The following is a 24,748-nucleotide window of genomic DNA, read 5'->3' on the forward strand; positions in this document are numbered from 1 at the left end:
GCTTAATTAATTAATGAACGGGAAGGGGGGAGGGGACCTGCAGGGCCCAGCCCCCCTCTGTCGCTCCTCCTGCGCATGCGTGCGGCGCTGCAAGCCCGGAAGCCTCACAGAGCCGCTCGCCCCGGTGGCAGCAGGGATGCTGCCTGTGTGAGGCTGTGTCTGCCCACTGCTCCTCGGTGCCATGCGAGCCGCTCAGCCTCCTCCTCCTCCTGCTGCTGGGCATGGGCCCCCAGCTCCTCCCAGTACCCCCAGTAGCGGCCTGGTGGTGCCGCTGGGCCCCGAGCTGCAGGCCTGCCCACGGGAGCTGCTGCGGCAGCGGCGAGGCCAGGACGGGCAGCCGCGGTACCTGGTGCGCTGGAGCCTGGTGCGCTCCGAGTCCTCGGCGGGGCCCGACGCCGGGAGCGTGGCGCTGTGGATGTCCGCGGAGGAGGCGTGCGCCAGCTGCCCGGCGCTGCTGGGCGAGGGGAAGCCGGCGGGGCCGCGGGCCGAGGAGGAGGAGGAGGAGGAAGAGAAGGAGGAGGAGGAGGAGAGGGCGGGCGGCCCGGACGAAGCCTCGCTGCGGGAGATGGAGGCCGACGTGGGGAGCCTGGTGCGGCGAGCCGGCCGGCAGCTGGGCGGCACCGGGGCCGCCTCCGTGCTGGACACCGTCCACGTGCTGAGCGCCTACGCCGGCATCGGCTCGCTGGCGGGCGCCTTCAGGGAGACGGGAGCCCTCGAGCTGCTGGCGAGGATGCTGTGCCACAAGGACAAGCGGATCTGCCGCAGCGCCGGCAAGATGCTGAGGGCCCTGGCTTCACACGACGCAGGTGGGGGGGCTGGGAGGGAAGCAGGGTGCCCTTCACCTCGTCCATGGCAGTCCCTCCAGTAGCTGATTTAGGGGACGCTGTTCCCACTGTGGTGGCTGAGAGCCCCCCGTGCTCCCCTCACTGGCACTGGGACCCCCCCGGCCATCCCAGCCGCTGGTGCCACATTTCTCCCCATCACACAGCATTCCCCAGTAGCTGCACACACGCACACACACACACACGAGAGAAATGTTTTCTCTCTCATGTGTCTCAGGGTGGCGTGAGGAGGGACTGAAGGGTTTCTGCTGTGCTTACAGGGAGCTGGGCTTATGTCCTGCTGTCCCTGAGCCAGCAGGACGGCGTCGAGCAGCACATGGACTTCGACAGCCGCTACACCTTGCTGGAGCTGTTTGCTGAGACAACATCCTCGGAAGAGCACTGCATGTCCTTTGAGGGCATCCACCTTCCCCAGGTAGAGGGGGAGCCTGGTTTTGGGATGGAGGCGCTGAGCCAGGCATCCCCTGAGGGCCCTGCCCGTTGCAGATCCCCGGGAAGCAGCTGTTCGCCCTGGTGAAGCGCTACCTGCGCGTCACCTCCCTCCTGGAGGAGCAGGGAGGGGAGCAGCCGGAGAGCAGCCGCCTGAAGCAGGAGTTTGAGTTCAGCATGGCGATGGCCGGCCTCATCGTGGAGCTGCTGCGTGCCATGGGCTGGGAGCACAGCCACGAGCCAGAGCCGCCGGCCTGGCAGGAGACAAAGCCCCAAACCCCCCGCTCCATCTTCCAGCACGGGGCCGCGTCCTGCAGCGCTGCCCGGGCAGCCCCGGCTCCTCCACCCAAGGAGCCCAGCGCCTTCAAGACGCGCTCGGCCTTCCCCAGCCGCAGCAGCTACGTGGAGTACGTGCGGGCGCAGCTGGTGCCCGGCATGCGGGTGCGCCTGCTGGAGGACTACGAGCAGGTCAGCGCGGGGGACGAGGGCGAATTTCGGCAGAGCAACGACGGCACGCCGCCCGTGCAGGTACCCGCTGCTGCGAGGATGGGGCTGGCTGTCCTGGCACCGCTCTGGAGCCTCGTCTTCCATTCCCTCGCTCACCTCTGTGTGGGTCTCTCCTCCGCAGGTGTACTGGCAAGCGCTGGGCTGCACCTACTGGGTTCACTGGCACATGGTGGAGATCATCGGCTCCCCGGGGCAGGAGGAGCAGGAGGGGCGGCAGCGGGGGACGAGGCTGATAAACAGCCACAGACTGGCAGCAGGTGAGCATCGCATCGACTGCACCTGTGGCTCCTCTACCCGGCCCTGCTGGCGCTCTGGGTGCTGCGTGACGGAGCCGTGCCCTGCTCCAGGTGCTGCGGGAGCATTTTGGCACAGCCCTGAGCTGGAGGTGCCCGTTTCGGCTCCGTGCTCCGTGCCATGGGCAGCTGGCGGAGCTGACGCCGCCTCCCCTCGCTCTGCCGCCCTGCAGGGGCGCAGCCGTTCTGCCCCAAGCCCCTGGGGGGGCTGTACTCCCCGCCCTACCTGGGGGAGCAGCCGAGCCAGGCCGCGGGGACGCTGAGCCGCGCCGAGTGGTGGGAGCTGCTCTTCTTCGTCAGGCAGCTGGAAGCGCAGGAGCAGGAGGAGATCGCCCGCCTGCTCCAGCGGCAGCGGGCAGCGCAGGTGGGGGCCGAGGGGGCGAGGGTGGGCGGCGGGGCCCCCCCTGAGTCCCGGGGGCTGACGCGGCCCCGTCTGTGCAGCTGCCGGGGCTGGACGAGGAGGCCCTGATCCAGCTGCCGGTGCCCGCGGGGCTGGCCCAGGAGGTGCTGCGGGTCTTGGAGGAGCGGAGCCGGGGCGGCGCCCGCAGCCACCTGCGCGGCTCCCGCGTCTACGGCAAGTACTGGCCGGGCAGGGGGGCCGAGCGGGACGGCGGGGGCAGCCCCGAGGTGCCCTCGGAGGGTGCCGGCTGCGGGAGCGCTGGGCCTGGTGCCACGAGGGACGAGGCAGCGAGGGACAAGGAAGCAAAGGACGAGGCAGCGAGGGACGAGGACGACGTCTGTGAGGAGCCCAAGTCGGATTCCCAGCTGTTCGGAGAGCTGCTGGAGAGGGAAGGGCTGCGCTTCCCGGAGGCGGCGGAGAGCGGAGGTGACGGCGCGGGGGGCACGGGCACAGGGTGCCAGAACCCGCGTGGGGCTTTGGGGGCCCTGGGCACTGCTGCCGCCCTGACGGCCCGGCCTCCCCCGGCAGCGTGGGGCAGCTGCGAGGGGGCTCACGGCAGGGGCTCGCTGGCCGAGGTGGCGCGGGTGGCGGAGGCGATCCGGAGCGGCGGCTGCGAGGCGGAGCTGCGCGTGGCCGGGCTGCAGCACATGGTGAGGGTCCTGCAGCAGGAGCCGGAGCCGGAGCCGGAGCAGCAGCAGCCGGGCGGCGAGGGCAGCAGGTGCGAGGGGAGCCCGGCACGGGCAGGGCGGCCGAGGGCAGGGCGCCGAGCCCCTCCTGAGCGGCCTCTGCGCGCAGGGAGAAGCTGGTGAGGGCGGCGGTGGAGCTGCTGAGCGCCCAGGCGGCCGAGAAGCGCCCGGCGGCGCTGGCGCTGCGGCTGGTGGCCCTGCTGCTGGAGAGGCGCGCCTGGCGCGTGCCCTTCGCCACGGAGGGCGGCGTGTGGGCCGTGCTGGGCTGCATGCGGCAGCACGCCGCCTCCGCCCTGGTGCAGCAGGCGGGCCTGGCGGTGAGGAGCGGCCGAGGGGCGCCGCGGGCGGCGGGGCCGGGCCGGGGAGGCGCCCGCAGCCCCTGAGCCGCCCCGGGCCCCGCAGGCCCTGAAGGCGCTGGTGGGAGCCGGCGAGCCCGGAGGCGCCGCGGGGACGCCCTCGGCCCTGAGCCACGGCGACGCGCAGCTGCTGCGGGAGGTCTTCGCCAGCATCGGCTCCGCCGGCGGCGAGGGCTCGCCGGGCCTGCTGAGCGCCATCCCCGCCGCCGTGCGCGCCATGCGGGGCGTCCCAGGGTAGGGACGGGGACTGGGACCGGGGAGGGCGGGTGCCATGGGGCCGGGGCGCCGCCACGTCGTGCCCGTCCCCGCAGGGGCGCCTCGGGCGTGCGGAACGGCTTGCTGGTGCTGCGGATGCTGGTGGACGGGCACCGGGGCCTGGCGGAGCAGCTGGTGAGCGGCGAGCTCCCCGCGGTGCTGCAGAGCTGCTGGCGGGACGGGCAGGGCCCCACCGCGCTGCTGGCCCTCGGCGTCATCAACCGCCTGGCGGAGCACCGGCTGCCCCTGGGCCCCGAGACCCCAGGTAGCGACCCCGCGCCCCTCCCCGTGCCGTGGTGCCCAGGCCGGGCCCGCCACGTCCCCGCTCCCTGTCCCCGCTCCCTGTCCCCGCTCCCTGTCCCCGCTCCCTGTCCCACAGGTGCCGAGGCCCTGCTGGAGGCCAGGGACGCGCAGACGCCCGCGGGCGGCCCGGGGGACGACGCGCTGCCCGAGGACGTGGTGGTGGCCCTGGAGCGGCAGCTCTGCGGCGGAGGCCCCGACCCTGAGCCCTCCGGCCGGGCGTCCCCGCGGCCACAGGAGCGCCGCTGCTTCCGAGCGCTGCTGCGCAGCCTGGAGCTGCGGGGGGCCGAGAAGAGCATCGGGCTGCGGATCCTCAGGTGGGGCTGGGGGTTGCGGGGGCCCTGCAGGACGTGGCCCCTGCGGGAGGAGGAGCAGGAGCAGGGCAGCGGGGCTGGCTTTGTGTGCCGCGTCCTGAGGGGCCCTGTCCCTCGCTCAGGATCCTGAACAAGTTCCTGGACGGCTTCCAGGAGGACGCGCTGCCCTGGCACGACTGCGTGGAGCCCTGCTTGTCCTTGCTGAGCGCCCACAGCAGCGACCGCGAGGTGAGGGGGCAGGGGCGGCTCTGCTGGCTGTGGGGGTTCCTCGTGGCACGCCCCGGGAGCAGCCTTCACGGTCGCATCGCGGTGGCTGCGTGCCCAGCAGCAGTTTGGCCCTTTGGAGAGGGGCTGGAGCCCTGCGGCACGGCGCTGGGGGGCTCCTGGTGCCGGGCTGGCGGCTCAGGGCTGCCTCCTCCGCAGGCGGTGCAGGAGGTCGTCGGCTTCCTGCACCGCCTGGCCGCCGCCAGCAAGGACTGCGCCGTGGCCATGTGCCGCGCGGGCACCTACGAGGCCCTGGCCAAAGCCCTGGAGAAGCACAGCTCGGCCGTGCCCACGGCGCCAGCCCTGCTGCAGCTGCTGAGCGGCTGCGAGAAGGTCGCCGGCCTGCACAGGACGCTGACAGGCAGCATCTTGGCCGGCTGCATCCAGGTGGGCCCGGGCAGCTGGGGAGCCCCCCGGGAGCCCCCCGGGAGCCCTGCCCCCAGTAACCGCCCGTCCCCGTCCCCGTCCCCGTGCCCGTCCCCGTGCCCGTCCCGCAGCTGGCGCTGGGGCAGATCGAGGAGCACCGCCGGAGCCAGCGGCCCATCAGCATCCCCTTCTTCGACGTCTTCCTGCGCAAGCTGTGCCGAGGTGAGCGTGGGGAGCGGGGCCCCGGCGCCCGCTGTGCCTGGGCTGGCAGCTGGAGGCTCCGCGCGCCCTCCCCGCAGGCTCCAGCGTGGAGGCGAAGGAGGACAAGTGCTGGGAGAAGGTGCAGGTCTCCTCCAACCCGCACCGCGCCGGCAAGCTCACGGACGGGAACCCCAAGACCTACTGGGAGTCCAACGGCAGCACCGGCTCCCACTTCATCACCCTGCACATGCAGTGCGGGGTGGTGGTCAGGTAGGGCCGGGGGGCCCGGGGGCAGGCAGGGAGCCCCGAGGCTCTGCCCGAGCCCTGCCTCACGGACCCCACGCAGGGAGCTGAGCATGCTGGTGGCCAGCGAGGACTCGAGCTACATGCCGGCCCGCGTGGTGGTGCTGGGGGGGGACAGCCCCGCGGCCATCAGGACGGAGCTCAACGCCGTGAGTGCCACCGGGGGCCGGCAGCGGGGGCTGGCACCGGGGGCTGGCTGGGGCAGCGCGGGGCCGCGGGCGCTCCCCATGCCGCTGGCTGAGGGCTCGCCGTGTGCCCGCAGGTGACCGTGCCGCCCTCGGCCAGCCGGGTGGTGCTGCTGCGGAACGCGCCGCGCTTCTGGCCCCTCATCCAGATCCGGGTGAAGCGCTGCCAGCAGGTGGGGAGCCGGGGCCGGTGGCACAGGGCTGCAGGCGAGGGGCTGGGGGCTGGGGGCCGAGCTCTCTCCCTTCTCTCCCTCCCGCAGGGCGGCATCGACACGCGCGTGCGCGGCATCGAGGTGCTGGGGCCCAAGCCCAGCTTCTGGCCCGTCTTCAAGGAGCAGCTGTGCCGCCGGACCTCCCTCTGCTGCGCCGCTCGGGCGCACGCCTGGGGCCAGGAGATCCGCCGGGACCGGGGGCGGCTGCTGCAGCTCTTCGGCAGGTGAGGGGCCGCGGGAGCGGGGGTGCCCTGGGGCGGCCGGGGGCGTCCTGCCGGGGTGCCGGCCCCGTGCCCCCTGTCCTGCCCCCCTCTCGCCGTTGCAGGCTGAACCGGGCGCTGCGGCACGAGCAGGACTTCGCCGAGCGCTTCCTTCCCGACGACGAGGCGGCCCGGGCCTTGGGCAGGACGTGCTGGGAGGCCCTGGTGAGCCCCCTGGTGCAGAGCATCACCAGCCCAGGTACCCGCTCGCGCCCCTCCCCGCGCTGCCCCGTCCCCGGGCGCCCGCCCTGAGCCCTGCGGCCCCGCAGACCCCAGCGGCGTCAGCCCCCTGGCCTGGCTGCTGAGCGAGTACCTGGGGAGCGGGGAGCCGGCCCCGCGCCCCCCGGCCCGCGGCGACACCTTCGGCTCCTGCGTGCGGCTCCTGACCCAGCTCCTGGTGCACGTGGACCCCGGTGGCGCTGAGCCGGAGGAGGCGAGGGTGGCGGGTGAGCGAGGGGCGGCCCTCGGGAGGGGGCCACGAACCCTGTGCCGCAGCTACGGGGGCTCCGCAGAGGGCCCTGGGGCACAGGAGGGCTCGCGGCCGAGCCTCCCCGTGGCCGTGCTGCTGCCACTCCACGTGCGGGGCTGCGCTGAGCCCCGGCTGTGCCCCGGCAGGCGGGCAGGAGGGCAGGAACAAGGAGGCGCTGCCCAGGGCGGTGGCGCAGACGCCGAGTGGGCTGCGGGGCATGGCGCAGTGCTGGAGCAGCGTGGTGCAGCAGCAGGTAGGGCTGGGGCTGGGGCTGGGGGCGGGGGGCAGGGGGCCGGGGCTGGGTGCTGATCCCGGTGGTGCCGTGCCCCCAGGCGCAGCGGTTCCTGCAGGCGGCGGGGCAGGCGCCAGACGTGGCGGAGCGGTACTGCGGGCTGTACCGGCGACTTCGCGGCGCCACGGAGGAGCTCTTCGGGCAGCAGGCTGCCTTCCTGGGCGCCCTGGGCCAGGGCTTCGCGGGGGCGCTGCTGCAGCTCCCCTTCCTCACCGCCCTGCACGTGAGTCCGGGTGGGGTGGCTCCAGCACCGGGGCCTTGGGCGAGCTACGGGGTGGCCACGTCCCGGCCACCCTGGGGCCGTGGGGTGCCCCGCACACCCAGCTCGGGCGCCCCGCACACCCGTCCGCGTCCCCCCGCAGGCGAGCGAGTGCTTCGCCCGCTACCTGGACGGGAAGATCCAGGAGCTCAGCGGGGCCGCGGGCAGCACGGGGCTGCTGCAGCAGCTGCTGGAGCCCTTCGTCGTCTTCAGCGGCCTGGAGTTCGCCCACACCTTCGAGCACTTCTACCGGTGAGGTGGCCGTGCCCAGGCGCTGGGGACGAGGCCGGGCTGGGTGGTGATGGTGGCGGCGGCCCTGACGCGCGCCGGTGGCTGTGGCAGGCTGTACCTGGGGGACCGGCTCCTGGCGCAGGGCCCCTCGTGGCTGGAAGGGGCCGTCCTGGAGCAGCTGGGGCTGTGCTTCCCCCGCCGCTTCCCCCAGCAGATGCTGAGCGACCTGGCCGAGTCGGAGGAGCTGCAGCGGCAGTTCCGCCTCTTCCAGCTGCAGGAGCGGGACAAGCGGCTGCTGGAGCCGGGCGCGGAGAGCCCCAAGCACGAGGTGAGCGGGGCAGCGGGGCCGGCTGGGGGCCAAGTGCTCCCCGCGGGGCCCTGAGCTGCCCCCGTGTCCTTGCACCCAGGCGCCGGGGGAGGCTCCGGAGGTGACGGTGCTGGCCCTGTCCCCGCGCTGCTGGCCCGTGTCCCCGCTGTGCCGCATGGCCGAGCCCGGGCGCTTCTTCCCGGCCGCGCTGAGCTCCCTGCTGGGCGCCTTCGCCGCCTTCTGCGGGCAGAGTGAGTGCCACGGGGTGCCCGGCACTGGGGCCGCTGGGGCTGGGGGCTGCCCGGCAGCGGTGTCAGCCCTGGCGCTGGCGCTGGTGTCCCCCGGCAGGCCACAGCTGGGCGGGCGCGAGGCCGCGGGGGCTGCAGTGGACGTGGCTGGGCCGTGCCGAGCTGCGCTTCGGAGACTGCGTCCTGCACGTGTCCACGCTGCAGATGTTCGTCCTGCTGCGCTTCAACGGCGCCGAGGTAGGAGCCGGGGCCACAGAGCTGGGGCCAAGCGGGGCCGTGCCCCCCTGCCGGGGGTCTCCGGGCGCTGAGGTCCTCGCCCGGCCGCTGCCCTCCCGCAGGAGGTGGCCGTTGAGTCCCTGCTGCAGGCCACGGGGCTCCCTGCGGAGCTGCTGCAGCAGGCGCTGGCACCGCTGACCGAGGGCGAGGGCGAGGCCGTCCTGCTGCGGAGCTGCGCGCCGGGGGGTGAGCATGGGGCCAGGCACCCTTGGGGGTGCTGGGGGGGTGCTGGGGGGGGTGGAGGGGCTCGGGGGGATGTGGAGGGGCTCGGGGGGAGTCTGGCTGCCGGGGCTGAGTCCCGGGGCGAGGTTGGGGCCGGGCTTTGGGGTGGGTGCGTGTGTGGGGCTGGGGGCTCGTGGGCACGCGGGCGGTGGGGCCGGGCTCGGGGTGACGGCAGCGGTCCCTGGGGCTCCTGCAGGGAGCAGCTCGGGGCCCGGCTGACCGTGGGCCGGGTGCTAGCTCCAGGTGCCCTGCGGCTGAACCGGGCGGCCCTGGCCCAAGCCTCCGGCCGCCAGCTGAGGCTGCTGCCCCGGCAGAGGTACCTGCGGGCAGAGAGGGCTGAGAGCGGCGCCCTGGAGAGGAAGAGGAACGTCCTCTGCTGCCTCCTCAGCCGCATCCTCAAGGCGGAGAAGCGGCTGCACATCGACAACCTGGTGTTCAGGGTAGGGAGGCTGCAGGCGGGGGGCGGCGAGGGGCTGCCCGGGGGCCGTGCCGGGCGCTGCCCTGCAGCTGGCGGCTCCCTCGCTGCTGTAGGTGCTCGCTGCCTGCCAGAAGGGCGAGCTGGGGCCGGGGCTGCAGTTCCCGAGCTTCTGCTGCCACAGCGTGGACGTGCTGTCCTGCGTGCTGCACCTGCTGAACCAGGGCTACCTGCGGCGCCAGGAGGAGAGGCCCCACGTCCTGGAGTACGTCCCTGATGAGTCCCCAGAGCCCCCCGGCTCGCAGGCGCAGCCCCCCGTTGCCTTCCAGACTGTGGAGATCAAGACAGCCCCGAGCCCGGCGGCTGCTGAGAGGAGACAGACTTTCTCCACCTTCAGGTAGATAAGGAGCGGGCTGGGCGTAGCCTGTGTCCTGCTGGCCCAGCCCTTCCTGAGGACTTTAATTTTGAATAAAGAAGCCCAGCTGCTCCCAATCCCATCGGCTGATGTGTCTGAGAGCTGCACCTGGCCCCTAGGGTGGCGTGGTGGGGTTATGCTTTTGTTTTCCACCTCCCCGAGGTGGCCCTGCTTGCTGGAGAGGTGCTGGTGGCCTCGGGCACGGAGGGAGCCACACTGCCACCGCCGTAATGGTACCAGCATTAATTTATTAAAATTAATCCCGAAAAGTAACCGTACAATAAATTTAAAAAAAATAGAATCTTGTAAAAAAAAATCCCAGCTGCCCCCAGGCCGCGCCTCCAGCTGGCAGCACCCTGGGGACAGGGCTGGTTGGAGGGGGGGAGGATGTGGACATGAGGGTGACCCCCCCGGCAGCCCGGGCACGGCTTCGGCTTCACCTCGCCGGCCGTGGCAGCGGGGGGATGAGGAGTGTGGCTGAGGCAGGGCCAGGGAGGGCAGGGGGCCCTGCTGAGCAGCCCCTGCTGTGGCTCCGGCGCTGGGGAGCTGCCCGGGCCCAGCCCAGCTGGGGCCCCGGCGGCCGCAGCGGGGAAAAGGGGGGCCCGGAGAACCCCCCCAGGGTCCCCTTGTCCCAGGCTGCCGTTGGGGGTGAGGGGAGGCGGATGGCGCGGTGCCCTGGCTGGTGTCGGAGGATGCGTGGAGCCGGCCTCGGTGCGGGTGTGGAGGGCCCTCTGCAGAGCTGGAGGGGGCTGGGCCGTGGAGTGGGGGCTCCCGTGCCCCTCCGCAGCGCCTCTCACACGCCCTTGGAGTAGCCGAAGATGCCCACGGGGAGGTACTTGACATGCGTTGGCCACTGCGCTGCCAGCTGGAAAAACTTCACGTCGTTCCACTCCACCCCATCTATGGACACTGAGGGCAGAGGGGGGGGCGGTGAGGTGCAGCCCCGGCCCCCTGCTCGGGTGCCTGCAGCCCCGTGGGGCTGGCGCCCCCCCCTCACCTCGCAACATGGTGTTCTGGTGCTTGGCCGTGCAGATGAGGCGTGTGATCCCCTCGATGACTTGGCTCTTGGGCTCCAGGTCCTTCTCCTTGGGTTTCTTGCTCAGGAACATCACTGGGGGGCAGTGGCCAGACGAGATCACCATCAGGACATCCCCACCTGGCCCGGGGTGGGACCCCTCTCCCCAGGGCTGCCTTCACCGCCTGGTTCCTGCCCCGCCAGCTCCCAGCTCTGCCCTCCCGCAGGCTCCCCCCTGCCCTTTTTTCCAACTGGTTGTACCCCAAAAAACAGGAGAAGGATGAGGATTTACCTTTCTTGTTCTTCTCCTTGGTGACCACGGTCATGGCCATGGTGCTGGGCGGCACCAGCTCCCCGACGCCGGGGATGCGGCTGACCTGGAGCGAGCGGAAATTGCTCTTGAGCGTGTTCTTGATGCCCGTCTCCCTCTTCTCGCCCTCCTTCTTCCTCTCCAGCCCCTGGGTCGTCCAGTAGTCCACCTGCAGGCCCATCACCTCCACGCCGGGGCTCAGAGACCTGGCCAAGAGGGGAGCAGCCATTAACCCAGCTGCAGCCAGCCCCGGGACCTGGCAGCCTGGCCTGGGAGCACCCCAAACCCTCGTGTCCCTTCCTTACCCGGCCCCCGAGAGCCCGCTGCTGACCGACGGGGAGGGCGGCGGGGTGCTCACGGTCTCCTTGCCGTAGGGGGCTGCTCCGCTGGCGGTTGGCGTTGAGCTCAGCAGCGAGGGAGCGCAGGCTGTGGCATCATCCGAATCCACTGGGGAGGGAAAGTGGGGGTCAGGGGGGCTGGGGGACAGCACCGAGGAGCTCCCCAGGATGAGGAAGGGGCTCCAGGGACTCACCGGAGGCGCTGAAGGACTGCTCCACCAGGCCCACCTTCACCACCTGCGAGGAGAGAGGGGGTGAGACGAGCCCCGCCAGCACCACGTGCTGCCCCTCTGCCCCCAGCCCGTTACACTCACCCCCACGAAGGGCACAAACTTCTGGCAGGAGTCCTCATCGGGGCTGCGCAAGGAAGAAAAAGCTGCTCAGGGGCCGGCCAGCCTCGCGGCTTGGGGACCCTCGCGCTGTCAAAGGGCCAAAGGGAGCTGGCTCCTGGCCGCCGGGCCCCTCTTCTCTGCCCTCCCTCCCCTGGGCCACCCTGTCCCCGCCGTGGCAGCGCAGGGCACACTACACGAGGAGGCGAGGAGTCGGCCCCTGCGGTGCCGGGAGAGGGCTGGCATGCAGGGAGGGCAGCCCTGCCCCGCTCTGGGGGCCGCGGCTCCTCTGCACTGGCAAGAGGGACGGGACGGGACGGGACGGACGCACACGGGGTGGGGAGGGAGGGAAGGAGGGCGGGCCAGGCAGCGGCACAGCAAGCACGAGCCAATACCTGATATAAAAATCAAAATAGAGACTTCTCTTCCTTGGGTGCCAGAAACCAAGAGAAGGGAGAGGTGAGAGTGCAGCCGGAACACGAGCGTCAACCCCCCGGGGGCAGCACGCTGCTGGCTCGCAGCCCCCAACCCAGCCCAGCCCAGTCCGTCCGTCCGTCCGTCCGTCCCCGCCGGGGAGGGGCAGGGGGGGCAGTGCGGGGCCTCACTCAGCTCGTCCCCCATCTCCCCGTGTGCCCAGCAGGCAGGGAAGGCCACCCCGGGCTGCGCTCACCTCTTCTGCTTGTAGGTCAGCATGGCCTCGGAGATGGGGAGCTGGTGGGAGAGGCTGGCCCCGGCGATGAACTGGGTGACGCGGCCGGCGATGTCCACGGTGTCTGCGGGCACAGGGAGCGGTGAGAGGCCCCGAAGGTGGCTGGGATTGCTTTTTGGGGGTGCTGCCGGCCCCGTCGGGCCCCGTTCCTCACCTGCAGCGGGCGGCTCAGCCCTGCTGAACAGCTCCCGCCACGCCGTGTCCAGGAAGAGCGTGCTGTACTTGTTATCCACCGAGGCCAGGTACTTGGCGAGGGGGTGGGAGCCTGCGGGAGACACGGGGGGTGCTGGCTGCAGGCAGGGGAAGGGGCTGGGGAGGTGGGGGAGGACAAGGCAGGCTCGCCGTGGCTCTCACCCAGTGGCACCAGCAGGAACCGCAGGTAGTTGAGCCAGTCGGGGGTCTTGCTGGCCAGCTGCTCCACGAAGAAGCGGAGGACCACGCTCAGGTAGCTCTGGTCCCCCGCCACAACCACCTTCACCGGGGGAGGCATGTGGGAGTTGCAGTTACAGCTGCCGGAGGGACACAAAGACCACCATGGACCCTCGGTGGCTCAGCGGGTGGCCCTGCCAGGCCAGCCAAGCCCAGCATCAGAGCCCTGCTGCTGCCACGGCGTCCCGGTGAGCCCCGGGGGGGGACCAGTGCCCTCCCCAGCAGCGGCAGGACGGCGCCCGAGCTGCACTCACTATCGCTGGATGCGGGAGACGGTGGTGTTGAAGGCCGCCTGGATGTCTGCCACCGAGCAGGTGGACACGACCAGCTGCTTGTGCGCCAGGAGCTGCTCGCTCACGTACTGCCAAGGGAGAGAGCACGGGGTGAAGCCACGCCGCGGGTGCCTGCCCCACACACTGACACCGCCCGGACAGCCCTGGCTGCTTGCCCGAGTGTCCCCGCTCCTCCCAGCCCCTGCGCTGAGCTCAGCGGTCACCAGCCTGCAGTGACAAGGGCACAGCTGTCCCAGGAACCAGGCTGTGCTCCTTGAGATGAAGGGGTTGAGATCAAGGGACCCTCTGATTGAGCCCTGCCATCCCACAGCAGGGCCCTCCTTTGTTCGTTCCCTTCTCTGGCTCCCTCCTATGACACTCCAAAATCCTTCTGTGCCTCTTCAGGTGTCTGCACGCAGCTGAACAGCGCTGCTGTGCTAGGCTGGGGGGCTTAGAAGTGCCCACATCAGGATCTGGGAACAGACATCACTCCTTTTGCCCCTGTTAGCATGGCAGCTAGAGCAGGAACACACCAAGGATGTGCAGCCTGGGGAAAGACTCTCCCCGCGGAGCTTTTCTCCTGCCCCAAGCATGGATTTTCCAGCAGGCCCTCTCATCTCTAAGCAGGAAAAGTGCCTCTACTGCTCCCCGGGGCCTGGAGCCAGCAGGGGGAGTGCAGCACCTCTGCTGCAGCACCCAGCGAAGCTCTGAGCAGTACCAAGCAGCGTGAGGCACGCAGCCGGTCAGCCATCCCCCTGGGACTGCTCCGGGCATTGTGCTTTGAGGATCCAGCAGCCATGGAGGAGACGGACAGACAGACTGAGTGCACGCAGCTCAGCTCTGCAAACGCACCGTGTCCCCCAGGAAGGGCCATCCCTTGGCAGCTACTCACCTGCCCCTGCCACTCGGCGACATTCACCAGCACGATGCTCTCTGGGAGATGCTCGTCGGAGACCAGGATCTGGTTCAGCTGATCGTAAACTGATTTTCGGGGCACCTACGACAGCGTCCCCACCAAGGTTAGGCTCTGCAGGCTGCCCCAGCCGACCTGCTGGCCTCAGAGGGCCCAGCAGGGAGAGCCCTCCAGCTGAGGAGGCCTTTCCAGGACCCTCACCTGGGTGCTGTGCCACGAGTCGGGAGAGCTCTCGCTGTCCAGGCTGCTGGTGCGGCCGCCCTGGCCCTTGGAGCTCTGCCTGTCCTTCACGGAGGTGCTGCGGGGACGCCACAGCTGCTTGCTGTCCGCCTTGCTGCGAGCCAGAAGCGGGAGAGGTGAGGCTGCGTGGGGGGAAATCCCACCTCCTCCAGCCCCCCCTCACCCCGGTGAGCCATCGCTGAGCCTTCCCAGCTCTGCCAGGGGGCTCGGAGCTGCCTTACCTGGGCGACACGGCACTGGGAAGCTCAGCTTTGGTCCCGGGGCCCAGCTGGGCCAGCCTGTCCACGCTGCCCTCCCTCGTGGCAGCCTCTGTGGGGGCCAGCCGGGGGCTCGGCTCCTCTGCGGCCAGCTCCTGAGGGAAACACACAGTCCCGTTGGGGCTCCCCAACCTCCTCCCTGTGCCCTGGCGGCCCTACAGCAGAGCTGAAGACCTCCTGCAGCCCCATCTCCTGACCCTCCTTCCAGCCCTGCTGTTCTCCAGCCCCCTCTGCCCATCCCAGGGACCGAGGGAGCTCCATCCCTGCTCCATGTCCCATAGCCTGGACTCACCACTGCGGGGACCTCTGCTCCTGGCTCCTCCTGCACTCGTGGAGCTCCCGGCTTCCTCTTCTCCACCTCGCCCTGGGGACAGGGAGCGGGGTTAGGGCAGGACGGAGCGCCCCGTGCGGGGCGGCTGCCGGTGCCCCATGCCCGCAGCGGGACCTGGCCCGGCCTCGCAGCACGTTTGCTCCCACCGGGGAGCCCGGCATCCCGCTGGGACCGGCCCCAGAGGACGCCCCCCTGCCTTGCCTGTCTGCTGGCACTGGGAGAAAGAAGAGGAAAGAAGGGAAGGAGCAGCCCCGGGTTTGGTCTCAGAGGGAGCTGCGGGCGCTGAGGGGGGTGCTGGGCTGGCCGGGGAGGGCAGGGGACGGGAGGTGGTGGTGGTGGTGGTGTAACTCACAGGGCTGCCCGACTCTTGATCCTGCCCTTTCTGGCTGTGCAGACTGCCGATCTCAGTCTGGGAACCAGAATGAGAGACTCCCTCAAAGAAACGCCTGCAGAGAAACAGACAGACGGACGGACGGACAGACAGACGGGAGAGAAAAAAAAAAAAAAAAAAAAAAAGGCAGGAATAAGAGAGGAACAAAAGTCACCACGACCCCAGCGCACCCCCGCCGGCCTGTCCCAAGCAGCACAGAGCACCGTGGAGAGGTCCCCGGCGGGACGCGGGGGGTGGACGCCCATGTGGCCTCGTGCCCCAGCAGGCTGAAACCTGCGACCCTGGGGAATCAGAGGCAGGTCTCTGCCTCCTACCAGCAGCTGCTTCCCCCTCCGGTGATCCCCTGCCACGGCAGGGTGCAGAAAGGCAGCCCCAGCGAGGCAGGGGGGTCTCCACCCAGCTAGGTGCGGGGTCTCTGCCAACACCACAACCCAAACGTGCTGCGGTGCCACTCCAAGTGACTTGGGAACAGGGTGGTCTCTGCCAGCACAGCGAGGGCTGCCCGCTCCCACCTTCGTCTCCCCTCTTTCCACCCATCAATTATTCATCAAGGACCCCTGCACGGCCTGTGGGCTGCTCAGAGACCACAGAAGCCTTGGGGAAACCAGCAGGCTACACCGCTGGGTCCCCCCCCAGCTCTCCCTTGCAGGCAGGCAGCCCGCCCGCACCGTGCAGCTTCCCCTTAGAGAAGTGAGGCAACTTCCCCCGGAGCTGTCTGTCTGTCTGTCTGTCTGTGCTCACTCCCAGCAAAACCTTCTCTTGATCTGGCCTGCTGGGTTGCAGGGATGACCAGAGGCACAGGACACGGAGCTGCTCTGTAAGCACTCTGCCAGATTTTCCCCTGTTATCCTCATCTGGATTCACCTGCAGCTTCCTGCGGGATGCCCACGGGCTTCTGAATGCCCTGGCTGCCCCCTGCACTTTCCTTTTCTTGACTTCCTCATTTGCCTACAGGCACGACGGCGTCGGGTGCTCTGCTTTTACTGCTCCTGCAGGGACGTTGCATCTCGGTAAGTGATGGTCCCAGCACAGAGCAGCAGCATTTACAGGCTGCCCGGAGAACTCACGGCTCAGTTTCCCCCTCGCTAGCTCCATGCCCAGCTGCTTCACCACACGGTCATTCACAAAAGCCACAGATTTGATCTCATCTTGTGCCCGATGAGATATTTTCCTCAGGTCACACGGGGATAGCTGATGCCTCCTGTTAATAGCACATTTCTGCTCTCTCCACCCCTCCAGTCTCCAGGACAGGACCTCAGGCACCGTCAGCACCCTGCACAGCCGTGGCTCTGCACTTGCCTTTTCTCAGCCAACAATCTCAATCTGCCCAGACAGACCATATTAAAACCTTCAGAGTCAAACCAGAGAAACATGATAAGCTTTCTAAAAATACAGCCCCCGGCCAGCTCCTCTCCTTTGTACTGTCCCTGTAATCCTACCTGATATGGCATACCCCTGGCTGGCACCTCGAAAAGTGTCCTCAGCCCTTAGACACTGGATTCACCCAAATTGTGTACATTTGGGTGTGAATTGTGGCTTTCAACGCCCCCTTCAAATGGGGCTGCCTCCCCCCCGCCACATGGAAGCTGTGCCTGTTTCTGCCCTCTCTCTCTTGCCATCCAGAAGCTTTCGTCACTAGGGGATGTGTCACGCCGAGCACAGAGCTCTCCCGCAGCTCTCAGCTCTCCCTGCTTTGCAATTTAAAGGCTCTCTCCTCCAGGTGTGACTGAGTCAGAGTCTCAGCGGGTTCGGATTTAGGTAAATCCCAGTCCTTTTGCGTAGCCCCCTTCCCTGCTGTCCATATTCTCAGCCACCCAAGGAGAATTTTGCTCCTTCCCCTCTGATCTCCAGACCCAGGCTTTGTGGTGTCTAGCAAGGCTGCCTATGACCAAAAAAAAAATCAAACCCAACACGAGGAGCACCTCTTGAATTTACAGGCTGGGTTGGAAGGTCACCACCAGCTTCCTGAGGCAACCAGGGTGAAAATGCTCTGCACTGGGACCCCATAGCCCAGGGGAATGCAAGACCTCCATCCTTTTTCTCCCCCAGCACCTGTTTCTTTAAAGCCTGCGGTGAGCGGTGGCATGAAACTCTTTCAGGAGCTCTGAGCAGACCACCTCAGCAGCTCCCCCGTGCCCACACGCTGCTGTCTCCTCCCCAACAACTTGTGGATCTGGGGGAGATGTGACTGCAGTCCTGTTCCTGGCTCCTCCCCATGCCCCGAAGTGGTCCCTGAATCCAGCAGTTCTCCTTTCAAGCATTTTGCCTGGGGCGGACCAAGTCTGCTGCCCCTGCCGAGCACCTTCACCAGGGATACAAACTAATCCAAATCAAGTAATTAACTCTAGAGACAATAATGACAACTCATCCCAGCTTGGTCTCTTCTCGCCTAGAAGAGATTCAGGGCACCGTGAGGCAGCCAAGCAGGAAGGCAGCAGAAGGCAGCTCCCTCACGAAAGGACAGCACAGAAACAGAACAGCCACGAGCAGAGAGGCCAGGTGAATGAAAAAAAAAAAGCCATACACCTCCACGAGGGGTGGGAGCACAACATGCAGATCCCACGGGGACACAGGGACTGGCCCTAGCAGTCTCGAGACAACGTGCTCAAAAGACAGGCGTGCTTCGGGGTGGAAAGCCTGAGAAGGCCAGGAGTGGCAGCAGGAAGGTGTGAGAGCTAGCGCCAGCAGGGGCGGAGATCAAGGAGGTGCTTCAGGAATAGTGTCAGGTGCTGGACTGGGAGCAAATCAAATGAGAGTCAGTATGGGGGAACCCGGTTTTAATGGGCAGCTTTGAGGGTTTTTTTTAATCAGGATACGCAAGTGAGGATCTCAGCTGTGCCAACAGAAGATGGCAGTGGGAAAGGAGAGGGGGCAATGCCTACGTTAGGCCAAGCAACAGAGAAGTGTTGGGGGCATTTCTCCAGGTCCCAGGGACGGTGCTGGTGGCCTGCGGCCTCCTGCAATCCTCACCTCAGGGTCGGCTTGGGCGTACTGTGCACGCTCTCGTTGTCCTCGATCTCTGGGCTGCTGTCGCTGTTGTTGCACTCCTCCAGGCTGTCATAGAGCAAGCCCAGGTCTTCCTCCACCTCCTGGGTCTGGTCGACGGGGTCAGAGTCCAGGACCTGTGGGACAAAGAGTTAGGGAGTTATCAGCATCGCAGGCCAGGTGGGATTGTCACTGGGCCAAAGGAGGTTGTCACAAGCATGACATCCCCCCAACAGGCTTTTTGGGAAGGTGTTTTTGATTGGAGCATGAAGCTCAGAGTTGCCTTTTTGAGGCAGAAGGCTTTGAAAAGGCCAAGCCCCAGCCTGTGCCGTGCCTCACACACGCTTTGGGAACAGCCCTGAGCACCTGCAGCCCAGGCTCGGGCTCCCAGTTAGCAGGAACCAGCACCCTGACACCGACACATCTGTGAGGAGCCACTGCCAGGTGGGGCAGCCTTCCTGCTCCTTACCTCCTCTGTCACTTTAAACCTCTTCAGCAAAGCCACGAATTTCTGCTTGAAGTTGGGTTGCTAAAACAAAACAAGGGGAGAAATATACGGTCAGCAAAACTATCCAAGCAGGTTCCGAGATGATAAATGCACAGCCCCTAATTGCTCTCTTTCACAGCTCCTTTCTGGGTCCACAGGCTAGGATCTACCTTGGTCCTTAAATTTGCAGTAGGATTTGGATTAAATCTGGATTCCATGAGAAGCTGCCGCATTGGGGCATGAGGGATGGTGCAGGGACTATGACTGCTCCAGGCTGGAAGAGCACTTTCTCTCCATTTAACCCCCCTGTTTCCCAGAACACCCGTTTGAGGAATGCTGCCTTCAGTCGAGAAAAGATGGGGAACAACCTCAAGGAGAAAGTTTGCCTCCGATCAAGGGAAGATGGGGAACAAACCCAGGGACATGACAGGGACAAGGAGATGCTTGGGGAGCAGCTCCCCCCTTCTGCTGAGTGGCAGAAGAGCTGCCAACAGCCCTCCTCGTGCCAGCCTTCCCCCTCCTCAGGAGTGAAGGAGCAGAGACTGTGCCACAGCAGTGAGTCAGAACCATTGCCCACAGATCAGCTGCACAAAGCCAGGCTAACATCGCATAGGCCACGAGCCGGGGTATGGCTCTGGCCAGCACGCTAATCCAGTGAAGGCAGGAGGTTTTCCCATTCTGTTCAGAGCCAAGGGCTCCATCACCTGCTCTGCACCACTGCCAGCATCTCCCCCAACCCAAAAATCCAGCCCCACTCTGCAGGGAGGGGAGGAAGTTGAGTCCCTTCCATCCCTTTGATCACATTGGAAACGCAGGTGTTACTCTGGTCATCGAGGTGGTTCGGATCATTTTCCTCCTGGCCTTCTTGGTTTTCCTCAAGTCGTCCTCTTCGTCAAACAGATCCTGCGGGCAAGAGGCCACGGCACGTCAGAGCAACCCGGGTGCTGCAGGGAGCTCCCACTTTGAAAAGCTTTGGCCCCCTCTCCCAGGGGCTTGCTCCTCACTTTCCAGGGGGACAACGTGCCAGCAAGGTGCAGAGGAGGCACAGCAGCCTTCTGCAACGTCCTTGTTGCAACCTAAACCTCTTTCCTCAGCCTCCCCATGACCCACGTGCTGTTCTCCTGATCTCCCCTCTCCTGAGACCTCCCCTATCCTTATCACAGGGAGAAGGGATAGCATCCGTGGTGCAAGGGGCTCAGCAGGGCTTTGTGCTGCAGATCAGACAGCTCCTGGGACACAACGGTGGGACTTATGGCTCATCCAAGCACCTCGTGCACCACGGTCCTTACTGCTGCCAGGTTTTGTGGCTCTCTGCCCTCTGAAACCACGACAAATATTTGCAAGGGAGATGGGAGAGCTTGGGGCGGTGCAGACCCTCAACATCTGATCCTTGCCTGAGAGATGGGACTGGGATGGAAGCCGCCCTGGCAGACCCCTCCCTTACCTGGCCCTGAACAGCATCATCGCTGGCCTCCTGCTCTGAGGAGAAGCTGTCATCCTCCTCTTCAGAGTAGTTATCGATGTCTGGGGAGCGATCTGAAAGCAGACACTGCAGATGCCACAGCTGAGCGAGACATCTGTCAAGGCCCCGACATGCTCGGTATTGCTGGCAGACGCTTGGGGATGCGCTCAGTTCCCCACGCCCCACCCCAAACTCTTGCCTTTAAGGTCCGCGGGTGAACGCACACACACCTGAAGCCTTGATTTTAGGACCCGAGGGGACACTTCCATCCTCGTGGTCGATGGGCTGACTGGACAAGGAGTAGATGCTGATTTCGGCCACCCGGATGTTCACGTCCTTCATGTTGCTGTGGAGGCTCAGGAGCTGCCCTCCGTCCGTCGGGTGCTGCATCACCTGGGCAGGCAGACAAATGTGGGTGTGCTCGTGGCACCGAGCTCCCTCCCCAGCGCCGGCACTGGTGGTGCCAAGCTCCCTGCTCCGTGCCCAGCACCCCGTACCTCGGCCATGTTAATGATGCCCACCGCGAGGGTCTTGTAGCCCAGGATGGTGCGGTTCTTGTACCTCTTCCTGCGCTGCAGCATGATCTGCAGCTTGTTGCCGTCCCTCTTCAGAAAGTGTGGGTACTGGGGGGGAGGGAAGGCAGCGTGAGGGCAGGGCTGGGGATGGCCCACGGGGAGGTGGGGAGCTCCTCCTCGGTGCTGACATACAGCAGGGGCTGCCCTGCTCACCTTTGGGGTGCCCCTCAAAGGCCACCCGTGCTCTGTGTCATCCCCCAAATCCCCACTGCCCCTGAAACCCCGGAGCAGCAGGCCAGCAGCATGAGCCTGTGCTGTGATCAGAGCGTAGGCAGCCCCTCCTCAGAGGCTGCCCCCATCCCAGTGAGCCCCAAAACCATTCCTGCTGAGAAACTCTGTGCAAGGGGAGCACCCAGGGGGCCGGGCGAGGTACCTGCAGCGAGAAGGTCAGCTCCAGCTCGGTCTCCATCAGGCCGCCAGGCGGGAGGACGTATTCATTCGACCTCAGGACTCGCTTCGAACCCTGCAAAAAGGTTGCACAGCTCGGCTGGAGCATCCTGGCCACGGGCTCCATCACACCACGCACGTGGGTCTGGTGTTTGTAGCCCGGGAGGAAGGAGCCAGCGCCTTGGCTCTGCTCTGTCCCACCTCGCAGAGCCACCTTGCAAACGCCAATAAACGCGTTGGGAAATCCTGGGGTTGCCCCCGAGCTGCCAAGGGCCCCTTCTCCCTGCCCGCCTGCCGGGACCTGCTTTTCCTCAGCCTGCTCTGCTTCGCCTGGCTCCTCGCACCCCAACACAGCCAGGCAGACAGCACCAGCAGGGGAAGGAAAAGGTCCAAATGCACTGCCTGGCCAGGGAAGGGACAAAGGGACAGTCCTGGAGCACGTCTCCCCCGGCAGACAGACCCAGGCACAGCTGGCTCTGCGGGGTCTGTCTGTCTCAGGGGTCCCCCCTCACCCACCTCATCCCTCCAAAAGCTCTTCCTAGCCATTTCCTCTGGCAACGTGCCTTCCCTCTCCACATACATAACTGCTTTTTCCCCTAGGAGGGCAGTAAAAGAGGATCTCCATCAACACAGCCCACTCTTAATACTCTTTCCTTTACTTCTCTCCTACCTTCACTACCTCCAACTACGGCGTGGCTGCTGACCCAGAGAGACCGAATGATCTGGGGGGTGAAAAATCCCCTCTGTATGCACCAGGCTGTCTTGGTCACAGGACGGCAGAACTCACGGACCCTCCCAAAAGGCCCACACCCCCTGGCTGTGTCCCCACGGGGCTGTGGGACCAGCTTCGAGGATAAAATGTCCCACAGTGGTGGCACTGGTTGATGGCCTTTCATGCACCTTGATTGCTGGTATTACCCAGGGTAGTAAGGAAGGGCAAAAAAAAGAAAAACAACCCTATCGAGGGGAGAAAGGAAAGGCCTCCACATCTTGCAGTGGTGCAGCATTACAGTTCTTGCCGACACCGAGGCAAAGCCAAGCCCTACAGACACAGCCCTTCGTTCCCGAGAGGCCTTTTTGGAGCTGCCTGCAGCGCTGCTCCCAGCGACTGTGCCAGCAGCAAGGCTTTCCCTGCAAAAAGGCTTCCTGAAACGGAAGAGAGGAGGTGGAGCTAATCCCCTTCACCATCTGGGAGCCTTCCTGGCCAAGAACGCCCCGACTCTTCCTTCCTGCATTGCTCTTGGTTAGGAGACGATGGGTGGTCACCACCACCACGACCTGTTGCTTCGGCACGTTCACCATTTGCTGTTTGTGGTAGGCTCCCCACCAAAGATTCAGTCTTTCCTCAAACTGCAGTTATTTTTCATGGAGACGTTACGCACGGGGACGGCGCCACGGCAAAGGAAAGCTGAGCCTGCTCAGGGTTGTGTGGAAATGAAGGTTTCTGAAACACCACCAGCCCCTGTGCCCCTCAGCCACGGTATGTTGGGGATGACTCCTCCCTCCCAAGGGCTCTCAGCGCTTGGGACAGGCCCCAGGAAGGCTGAGGGATCTCCATCCCTAGAGAAATTCAAACCTCAGTTTGGACTTCAGTAGTTCGGGCTTTTCCCTCACGGCAAGCCCCTGACTGAGGACACCCAAGGCTCAGATCCCCTCTGGGAATTGGGGGGGTTCTGCAGACGTGAGGGCTCCCTCGGCCCTTTGCCAGGGGTCTTTCCACACGTGGAAGCTGTGTTTTAAAGACCAGATCCCTGTGATGGCTGGGACACCCCAGCCAGGCCTCCACCACCCTCTGGGGCACGTATTTTCACGGAGCAGGCCTGGCACAGGGGGCTGGCATCCTGATGCAGCCCCCCTGAAGCTCCCCCTTTCCTCTAGTCCCCCAGAAACCGCGCACATCATCTGCTTCCAGCCCGGGGATGGCAGCGCTGTGCGGGCAGCCCTCACAGCGCTCGGTGCTGCCGTGACTCATCTGTTCCCTCGGAGAGGAGCGGGAGGGACGGCTCCATCTGAGGCCGCTCTGTGGGCAGGCTGCGCTGGAGCTGCCTACAGCTTCCATCTGCCTCCCGGCCCGGGCGGGCTCCTTTCCTCCCTTCCAGGCCCCACGTTTCCCACATTTCGCTTTGGGATCCTTCAGGGCAAGGAAGCCGCCCCGCCACGAAGGCAAATCCCGGCTCCCAGAGCTCGGCTAATGCAGCAGCTTCCAGCGCTAATCCGGGATTTAGATCCTAATGTGTGCGGCACAAAGAGCTCAGGGGGAGCGCAAAGCTGCCGGGCGCCCGCCCCACGATGCTTTCCATGGGATCAGCGGCTTTTTCGGGCGGCTGACAAGAACGAAGAAAGGACACCGGCGTCCCGGCTGGGTCAGGGGAGCTGTGGCAAGGACAGCACGCCCAAGAGGCATCCTTCTTCCATGCTGTCCCTTGGCAAAGGCTGTGCCCACAACCCACAAGGACCCATCTCTCCGCCACCAGCACACGGAGAAAGGGAGGGGGCAGCAGAGGCAGCAGCGAGATCCCACAGGGATCAGATGCCTGCAGGAGTCACGCACATCCCTCACACAGCCCCTGCCCTCCCCAGGGAGGGGGATCCAGACAGCGAGAGCTGCCAGAAAGCACCCAGCTCGCCTAAAGGGTTGGGAGCGGGGTAAGGGATGCCAAAACCTCACCAGCAGCTTGTAAGGAGAGCCTTGGTGGAGGCAGGGAAGCGGGACGCACTCTGTCCCAGCGCGGAGGGCTAGCCAAATTCATCCCCGATGCCAGGCAGCACCAGGCAGCTCGCTGGGACATCATCCCCTCTGCCTGGGAGCCAAAATCACCCCAAGGGTGCTCCAGGAGGCAGGAGCAAGGGGATGGCACAAAGCACCAGCGTAGACCGGCACTTCACCACGAGGGCTTGGTGCCACCGGGCAAGGAGAGGAGCCTACCTGGATCTTCACGGCGATGAGCACCGAGCTCAGCTCCTTGTCCAGCTCCTTCAGCACCGTCAGCTTCTTCAGGCGCAGGCTGCAGAGCCTGTAAGACAGAGAGAATGGGACGCATTCAGGCACCACCATCCCTGGGGCCCTGCCACATGGTACCCGGCGCTGGGAAGGCAGCCTGGAGGCTCGGCCCCGCCGCGGGCACAGGCTCGGCCGAGGAACGCCGGCGTTCACGCGCCACCGAGGCAGCCCACGGGGGGAAAAAAAGGGAAGGAGGGAAATTAACGGAGCTAAAGCAGGCTTAAGGGATTACCGTGCGACAGGAAGTCCAACAGCAGGCCATGTGGCGGAGAGATCCCTTCCCAAGCAGGGCTGTTGCCAGCTCTGCTTAAATCTACCTTGGCCACGAGTGCTGTTTATTTATAAACCAAAGCACCTAAATCCATTCTTATCCCGGACTTAGTTAAGGCAAATGTTCCCCTGCAGGCACCACAGCCCGGCTCTCCTCTAGCCCGGCGCTGCTTGGAGCGGACTCGGGGCAGCAGCCCCACGGGACGCCTCCTGCAGCAGAGCCACCCCGAGCACCTCGCAGCCCGGGGACATGGTAAGTGGCAGGGAAAAACCACGAAGGAGAATGACGGCCAAGCTTTGCCACCACTCCCCAGCCGGTGCTCATTTTGGCTTTCCCTAGATCCTAGAGGACATCCTGGAGGTGCGAGGCTTGCCCGTGGAAGTCAAGGACTACTCCGATTTTCCATACAGCTGTAGTTACCCGCATGAAAAAGTTCTCCCCAGATTAAAACTTCCATAAATGTCTTAATTTGAGGATGTTGAAAGGTTGCAGTTCTCCCCGGCAGTCGTTCTTGCTGTAAGCCGTGCTCCTTACCCAAAGCAGCTCATTCATTACCAGCTGCTCGTGCTCCTCTCCGAAAAACTCAGGGATCCCAGCAGTACCTGGTGCCTCTCCTCGGGGAAGAGTATGTGCATGCGGATCAGCTCTGCCTATTTCCTCAGCCTAAAACTGAGCTCTTTTATGTCCGATAAAGCACTTTTAAAGCTCCTTTTCTTCTCTTCCTACCCTCTCCAGCTTC

At 66.0% G+C, this 24,748-nt stretch overlaps 2 protein-coding genes across 8 annotated transcripts in view; one reads left to right on the forward strand and one right to left on the reverse strand.

Moving 5' to 3' along the window:
• The first annotated feature begins 73 nt into the window (after nucleotides 1–73).
• LOC101801987 (cullin-9) lies at nucleotides 74–9,384 on the forward strand. 6 transcript variants are annotated; one of them, XR_005264329.2, is made up of 29 exons: nucleotides 75–806; nucleotides 1,103–1,257; nucleotides 1,329–1,799; nucleotides 1,900–2,035; nucleotides 2,245–2,435; nucleotides 2,513–2,897; nucleotides 3,000–3,189; nucleotides 3,267–3,474; nucleotides 3,560–3,747; nucleotides 3,825–4,033; nucleotides 4,148–4,385; nucleotides 4,505–4,610; nucleotides 4,806–5,033; nucleotides 5,144–5,234; nucleotides 5,312–5,483; nucleotides 5,560–5,665; nucleotides 5,779–5,874; nucleotides 5,962–6,137; nucleotides 6,239–6,372; nucleotides 6,443–6,619; nucleotides 6,789–6,895; nucleotides 6,975–7,157; nucleotides 7,297–7,445; nucleotides 7,536–7,752; nucleotides 7,832–7,982; nucleotides 8,080–8,216; nucleotides 8,318–8,441; nucleotides 8,792–8,917; nucleotides 9,009–9,148. XR_005264329.2 is itself a non-coding variant. In XM_038176527.2 (29 exons), exons 1-29 carry the CDS (start codon nucleotides 182–184, stop codon nucleotides 9,291–9,293), a joined length of 5,838 nt encoding a protein of 1,945 aa, XP_038032455.2. In that variant the 5' UTR covers nucleotides 75–181; the 3' UTR covers nucleotides 9,294–9,384. The 6 variants fall into 6 exon arrangements, 5 of the variants coding, with proteins under 5 accessions (XP_038032457.2, XP_038032455.2, XP_038032456.2 ...); XM_038176527.2 differs by having other exon boundaries at nucleotides 8,715–8,917; nucleotides 9,009–9,384; XM_038176528.2 differs by having other exon boundaries at nucleotides 8,721–8,917; nucleotides 9,009–9,384.
• Nucleotides 9,385–9,535: 151 nt separating this feature from the next.
• LOC101804941 (phosphofurin acidic cluster sorting protein 1) overlaps nucleotides 9,536–24,748 on the reverse strand; it is a 42,742-nt gene continuing 27,529 nt past the window's right edge. For both annotated transcript variants that reach the window (XM_038176531.2, XM_038176532.2), the window contains exons 2-24: nucleotides 23,664–23,751; nucleotides 20,724–20,813; nucleotides 20,273–20,398; nucleotides 20,006–20,168; nucleotides 19,758–19,849; nucleotides 19,136–19,216; nucleotides 18,296–18,355; nucleotides 17,812–17,963; nucleotides 14,803–14,896; nucleotides 14,412–14,483; nucleotides 14,084–14,214; nucleotides 13,824–13,956; nucleotides 13,602–13,706; nucleotides 12,692–12,798; nucleotides 12,363–12,517; nucleotides 12,163–12,273; nucleotides 11,970–12,072; nucleotides 11,285–11,327; nucleotides 11,165–11,207; nucleotides 10,938–11,079; nucleotides 10,615–10,838; nucleotides 10,305–10,418; nucleotides 9,536–10,216 (exon numbers count right to left, since the gene is read on the reverse strand). In XM_038176531.2, the coding sequence (XP_038032459.2) occupies nucleotides 10,101–10,216; nucleotides 10,305–10,418; nucleotides 10,615–10,838; nucleotides 10,938–11,079; nucleotides 11,165–11,207; nucleotides 11,285–11,327; nucleotides 11,970–12,072; nucleotides 12,163–12,273; nucleotides 12,363–12,517; nucleotides 12,692–12,798; nucleotides 13,602–13,706; nucleotides 13,824–13,956; nucleotides 14,084–14,214; nucleotides 14,412–14,483; nucleotides 14,803–14,896; nucleotides 17,812–17,963; nucleotides 18,296–18,355; nucleotides 19,136–19,216; nucleotides 19,758–19,849; nucleotides 20,006–20,168; nucleotides 20,273–20,398; nucleotides 20,724–20,813; nucleotides 23,664–23,751 (2,545 nt within the window). In that variant the 3' untranslated portion in view covers nucleotides 9,536–10,100. The remainder of the gene's footprint in view (nucleotides 10,217–10,304; nucleotides 10,419–10,614; nucleotides 10,839–10,937; nucleotides 11,080–11,164; nucleotides 11,208–11,284; nucleotides 11,328–11,969; nucleotides 12,073–12,162; nucleotides 12,274–12,362; nucleotides 12,518–12,691; nucleotides 12,799–13,601; nucleotides 13,707–13,823; nucleotides 13,957–14,083; nucleotides 14,215–14,411; nucleotides 14,484–14,802; nucleotides 14,897–17,811; nucleotides 17,964–18,295; nucleotides 18,356–19,135; nucleotides 19,217–19,757; nucleotides 19,850–20,005; nucleotides 20,169–20,272; nucleotides 20,399–20,723; nucleotides 20,814–23,663; nucleotides 23,752–24,748) is intronic.

The sequence above is a fragment of the Anas platyrhynchos genome, chromosome 3 (genome assembly GCF_047663525.1).
Source record: "Anas platyrhynchos isolate ZD024472 breed Pekin duck chromosome 3, IASCAAS_PekinDuck_T2T, whole genome shotgun sequence".
NCBI classification, from domain to species: Eukaryota; Metazoa; Chordata; class Aves; order Anseriformes; family Anatidae; genus Anas; species Anas platyrhynchos.

What these genes read in the sequence shown, in the direction of transcription:
- LOC101801987 (XM_038176527.2), top strand. Translation starts at nt 182, where the DNA reads ATGCGAGCCGCTCAGCCTCCTCCTCCTCCTGCTGCTGGGCATGGGCCC. An exon ending in GGAGGCGGCGGAGAGCGGAG is followed by an intron (nt 2,898 to 2,999) that starts GTGACGGCGCGG and finishes CTCCCCCGGCAG; the next exon opens with CGTGGGGCAGCTGCGAGGGG. An exon ending in GCAGAGCATCACCAGCCCAG is followed by an intron (nt 6,373 to 6,442) that starts GTACCCGCTCGC and finishes GCGGCCCCGCAG; the next exon opens with ACCCCAGCGGCGTCAGCCCC.